Source organism: Telmatherina bonti, assembly GCF_933228915.1.
Source record: "Telmatherina bonti genome assembly, chromosome: 17".
In the NCBI taxonomy this organism is placed as follows: domain Eukaryota; kingdom Metazoa; phylum Chordata; class Actinopteri; order Atheriniformes; family Telmatherinidae; genus Telmatherina; species Telmatherina bonti.
Window position 1 is genome coordinate 28525280 of NC_136615.1, and position 6280 is coordinate 28531559.

General features: G+C 39.7%; 1 protein-coding gene across 1 annotated transcript in view; it reads left to right on the forward strand.

Annotated features, from left to right (window-relative positions):
• The window catches only part of mamdc4 (MAM domain containing 4), a gene marked incomplete at both ends in the record, with an annotated part of 27126 nt that extends 24081 nt beyond the window's left edge, over positions 1 to 3045 (forward strand). The window contains 6 exons of the mRNA XM_079256381.1: positions 1 to 31; positions 118 to 242; positions 348 to 450; positions 974 to 1158; positions 1248 to 1313; positions 3010 to 3045. The exon at positions 1 to 31 is cut by the window's left edge and continues 95 nt beyond it. Of these exons, the coding sequence (XP_079112507.1) occupies positions 1 to 31; positions 118 to 242; positions 348 to 450; positions 974 to 1158; positions 1248 to 1313; positions 3010 to 3045 (546 nt within the window). The remainder of the gene's footprint in view (positions 32 to 117; positions 243 to 347; positions 451 to 973; positions 1159 to 1247; positions 1314 to 3009) is intronic.
• Positions 3046 to 6280: the final 3235 nt, after the last annotated feature.

Genomic DNA, 6280 nt, shown 5'->3' on the forward strand with positions numbered 1-6280 from the left:
CTGAGGTTTTGGGCCTATAAACCTGATTCATGTAAGACAAATGTTTTAAAATTTACCTTCGCACCTGCCACATGCGTGGTCCTTCATGCTGTTTTTTTTTTTTTAAACTATGTGCAGCTGACTTCCAGCTGAAGGTGTGGAGGCGCTCAGAGAGTCGTCTTCATCAGCTGCTGGTGGTGAGCGAGCTGCGGGAACCATGGAGACGCTTCGATGTGAACATCACCTCACCTGAGGAGTATCAGGTCAGATACGGAACACCGAACTGTGTTTACGCTCTGCGTATCTCAGCCAGTTTGACATGAACATCTGGACCCTCTGCAGCATCGTCTCATGTCTGTCGTCCACAGATTGTCCTTGAGGGGATCAAAGGAACTTCAGGTGTTTTTGCACTGGATGACATCGAGTACACCGTGGGGATAAACTGCGCTAACCAAGCAACCGATTTACCAAGTAGGAACAAATTATCTCAAATTCTGCTCTAAGTATCACAGTTTGCATGAGTTTCAGCATGTTTTTTGTTCTTTAAAGGCGGAGTATGTAAGATTTTCAATATTTTCAAAATAAATTAACTAATAAAATAACTAAAATCATAATTAGAAAGTATTTTGAACATGTAGGTTCCAGTTTGTTCATATTTGATGCCTTATTTAATCTTCGTTTAATTAATGACAAATGACAAAAAGCACTTTTTTTTTACTGGTAGGCAAACATTTAAGAAGGGTCTTTGTCATTAATTAAACTTGTAATTTAATAACACATCAAATATGGACAGACTGGATCCTACATGTTTTACAAAAAACTAATCATGATTGTAGTTATTTTTTAGTTAATTTTTTTTTTTTTATATTTTTTTAAATACTCCACCTTTAAGCTTGTTTTTCTGTATTTGTGCTTCCAGATTCAGTTTTTAAAAAAATAGTGGTTTTATCTGATTTATTTCACTAAGACTAAATGCTTTTTCTCTTCTCTGTAGCTTTACACAAGCAAAGTAACGCAGGAGAGATCGCAGCATCCGTCATCGTACTCCTGCTGTTCGTCGGCATCTTGATCGCCCTGCTGATCTATTATCTGAGAACCAAACGGAGAGCCCAGGGCATGTCTGAGCCATTGTCATTCTCAGCTGGGATTAGTAATGAGACATATGATTCAGACCTCACAGTAAGTACAAACTGATAGCAAACCTTTTCCAAAACTTTTTTATTGCTGTTTTTTTTCCCCTAACTATTGATGGATCATGTGTATTTCAGGAGGACTATGTGAACATTCCTGCAGCACAAAACCATCCAACGGAAGCCAGTTTCAATCACATCTCTGTGAGTTTATAGTTTTATGCTTTCCTCTTTTCTCACACACGATCAAGATTCTTGAGGAAACATCAGAATAAAAGTGGCAAAGCCGTGTAGCGAAGAGATTTTATCTTTTACCACAAGAGGGCAGTGAAAACACTTTCTGACTTTCCTTTTACGTCCAGCAGACTGCAAATAGCATGATGCTAATAACATTAGCTTATCTTATCAAACAATGGCCCTGTCCCAATACCCACACTACCACCCTTCTGCCTCTGGAATCGTGTTAAAGGGTCCGAGTGTTTTTTTTTTTTTTCTTTTCTTATTTATTTTTTCTTTTTCTGTTCTTTTTCTATCTTTTTCTATAAAATTAATTTCATTTATTTTATTAATTTCATTCAAAACAACATAAAAATAAATACAAAATAAGACTGCCAATTAAATTTGGTTTGAATGAAAAGGAGCAGAAAGGAGAGCAATCTTATATCTCCCCCTTAATTTCATTATCATCTTATCTCCATTCTTATTATACATTTTACAATATTTACATACAACATCCAGTTGTTCCAAAATTTGCATTAATTACCCATTACATTCCTTTCTTTTTAGTAGTTTTGAAAGCATTTACAGATATCCAAAATGTGACACCATCGTAATTATTCAAGGTAATTCACATTATGCCTCTAACTCTTCATAGGTCTTTAATATTGTTCTTTTTATGTTTTTCTTAAACACATTGATTGTTCCTGATTCTTTACCTTCTTTTAAATAAATTTATTCCTTTCACAGTAACAGTTCGTTCCATTATTTTTGTTCTGAACCTGTTTTTTTTAAAAATATGTCAATTCCTTTCAAATCATTACGACTTTCTCTTTTTTTCAAATCTTTCTTGTTTGTTTACTGGCAACATGTTGCCGTTTGCTTTATACAATACCTGCAGAATACTACAATTTATTTTCAAAAAACAAATAAATAAAGGGTTCAAGTGTGCAGTGTGTCCCAGTTATCCAGAGTGGGTGTTGACCACGCTCCCTTTTCCTCTCTCAGTCCACATTTCAGCTAAGTGCGCATCCATGCAGACTTCGCTGAAGCATTTTACTCAGAGTTTATTGCTGTGTGTGACATTTTAAACCAAATAGGTGGAAACCAGGAGATGTTTGGTGATCAAGCCTAACCTCCTTTTGAAGTACATCCCAACAACAAGTAGCTCACAGCATTAAACTTGCCCATTCAACAAACTCCGAGCCTCTGAGCCTCCTTTGGTAGATCTGCTTTTTTTCTTCTCATAATGGTTGTTTGCTGCAGTTTAATCATCATGTTCAGCAGCAAAACAGTGTACACAAATGTCAAGGACATGACGCAACGGCACAAGTAACCACCACTGTCCCATTTCTGCTGTTTTCCCACGCTTGTAACCTGCACACTTGAACCCTTATGTGCACTTCTACCAGGTGTGTACTTCAGAGAGGACCATGGGGTGAAGTGTGGGTGTTGGGACAGGGCCATTGTAAATCCCTCTTCACATCATTATTCAGTTTGTTTGTAGCTAAAAGACAGTTAGCCACAATATTCACTCTTTATTTTTAAATCTTTAAACACACATTAATCTTTAGTTTATTACAGGAGCATTACAGAAAAGTTTCCCTTTTCAATGACAAGCATACAGTTCTTCTCAAACAGCTTCATGGAAAGATTAAAGTTGCTCTGATGTCTCTTCCTGCAGCTTTCCGATGAGTTCAGAGAGAGGGAGGAGGCGTGACACAGACATACTGGGGTGTCCTGCCACGTAAAGGCGGGTTTACAAAATTAGGGTGACGCCGCAGCTTGTGTCACCCTGAGATCACACACACACACACACACACACACACACACACACACACACACACACACACACATGCACATTTACATGCACAAAGAATCATACAAAAGAAAAAAATCCAAGCATTGGTCCACAGATCTGGAGGAAGCCTCGAGGGTCTCGGCTCTCAGCCTGTGGATGGATGGAAGTCAGAAATGCTGCATCATGGATGGAAAATAGAATGACATAACCGTGAAGTAGTCAGTCTAACTGGGTTTATTTCTTTAGTTTCTTCATGTTACAGGATATGAAATAACGCAGAGAAACACTGTACCACTAAACAGCACATTACGCAGGGGAAAAACATCATTTGGAGGTCAGATTATTTTAATGTTGGGAACAGAAACTTAAATCCAAATGAGAAGAAAAATAAGCACTTTGTAAAAGTACATTTGGTGGGTTCATATGTGTCATATTCTCTGAGGCAGGCAACTCTGCATAGCGCTTATTGTGTTTTGTATCCACAGCTGAGACCAGATTTCTTACATTGTGTCAGAAGCCATAGCAACCATTACACAAATAAATCTGTCTTTATCATTCCTGCAGCTTGTCTCCTCATTTTCAAACCTTAGTGTCAGGGACATTTCCTTCTGCCTCGAACCAAAGAAAAGAAAAGTTGTTCTTTTTTAACAAAAAAAAAAAAAAAAGGTAGTTAAATCAGTTGGTTAAAAAAATAAGTTAATTCGTTAAATAGTTAGGTTAGGTTAAAGGAAAGCAAATTAAGTGACTTTTATTAAAACAGCTGCCATAATAATCATCAAAATATAATTTTCCTGGTCACTGATTGTGGTGTATGCCCCCTTTGTAGAATACATGAACAACAGACCAAGTCCCAAAAAACATGGAATGCTGTGTAAATTATAAATAAAAACAAAGCACTACAATTTTCTCTTTTAATCAACACGTATTTTCTTCTCAAATATAAACATATAATCTGTTGAAACTAAGACATTTTACCATTTCATGCTAAATATGAGCTCATTTTGATGGCAGCAACACATTTTAAAAACGCTGGAATGAGGCAGAAAAAGGCTGGAATAGTATCGAGCACAAGTCCAGAACATCCGGAAGAAGTTTTGACAACAAACTGGATTAATAAGCAACGGGTCAGAGACATGACTGAGTGTAAAAGGACTGTTTCAGAGCTTCAGATGGTGGAAGTTCACAAAATGCATCATTAAAATTATGGAACGATTTCAGAAAATGTCAAATTGTGCAGACTTTTTAGGTGCCGCCATCTACAGTACAGAGATAACAACATTCAGAGAATTAGGAGGAATCTCTGTGTGCATGGGACAAGGCTGAAGGTGGCTTCTCAGTGGCGTAATGGTTAACATTGTGGCCTCACAGCAAGAATTTGTGTATTTGTGGGTTCTCTGGGCACTAGCTACTTCCTGCTACTGTCCAAAGACATGCGTGTTGGGTTAAATGGTTACTCTAAATCAGTGTTCCTTATTGCGCGGCTCGCTAGCTGCATGCGGCTCACTGACTCTTGACTTGCGGCTCGGGAAGCAGGCACTGGCTTTCTGAAAATGCTATCTAAACAAGTTGTAATGATCCTCAATGGTGCAGTTCTCTCCATAAACAAGAGCTGCAGGCTCAAAAACTTTGCGAAAACTTTACTGTCCTAACGACCTTAATTGACCCTGTCAGAGTTGCCAGTTCTGGCTAATTTCAGCAGCACCGATCTCCGTCAAAGAGCTTCTGTCGGTAGCTCCGTATGTTTATTGAAATAGAAACACCAACATTCCTAAGGCATTATTGTATTTTCACCATATACAGTTGCATAAGAATGCCACTACTCTGTGCAATATTTAGGATAACCATTCCTTGCTAAAAAGCTGAATGTTACTGATTTGGCAACGTAGCTGGATACGTAGCGTGGCAACACTTTTTTGGGGGAATGGGGGTGGCGTTTCTCCTCTTGTCTCCTTATGCGGAGTGCAGCTCTTGTTGCATTAACAGTGAGTCTCACTGCTCTAATTGACAATTTCTGAATGGTGAGTGTGAATGGCTGTTTGTCGCCCATGTGAAGGACTGGCAACCTGTCCAGGGTGTACTTTGTCTCTCGCCCAATGATTGCTGGATTAGGCTCCAGCATCCCACCACCCTGAATTGGACTAAGTGGTTCAGAAGATGGATGGATGGAATTGCTTGAGTTGATCTTCACTGCAAAGTGGACTTGAGATGACTTTGTTTAGAAGTGGCACTATACAAATAAAGCAGAACGGAATATATATTCTGCTTCCCTTTCCACTCTCCTTTGATCTCTCACATCAATAAGACCTTGTTTAATCCAAACAACTGCATCTGAATGAAGATCAGCTGTTTCTGAAATACTCAGATCCACAAATATATGTTCAAAGTCACCTGAATCCCCTTTCCTCCTCATCCCGATGCTCAGTTTGAAATTCAAACCATCCTATCATGTCTGCATGACTAAATGTGCTGTAATTTGGCTTATTAGCACTCTGTTAAGAAGCATTGGTATGGTGTACCTATACTGGCCAATAAATTTATGTCCTTAGATTAGAAATGTGATATTAAAGGCTGTGAAAATAAAATTGACCCACGTTTTACTGATACCTCAGTAGAAAATAACAGATGTTGCTGAGGATTTGGACTAATCATTCAGCAGTAATGTCAATGGTGTGCCAGTTGATAGAAGCCCGAAGCCACGAGGACACATTCATGCTTCTTTTATTGGTAAAGGGGATGACGACATCATGCCCTTAGCAACGGTGGCGTCTCTACGGCAACATCCTCCGATGTCCCTATAGTCTGCTGTCTCTGAGGGAGGGTAGAAGGGGGGAAAAAATCGTGGTTTCACTCGAATCAGGCGATGATTTGGCAAGATGGTGCGTTGTCAAGGCTGCAGCACGAGCGACCAGCAGCCGTTTGCCTCGCGCGCACAGTCGGTGCTTGGAGTTGGAGTGGACACGCGGGACAACTTGCTGTTGCTTATTGATCATTTCCAAAGGTCTCTGTGCACCAAGACATCTCTGATCCGGCGGCGCGTGCGCGGCGGAATGGATCCCGCCGTGCTCATCTTCCTGCTGTACGTGATGATCGCGCACGAGCTGGTCTGCGGCTTGATGCAGCACCGCAAACAGAGCGCCAAACCCCGCAAACGTGC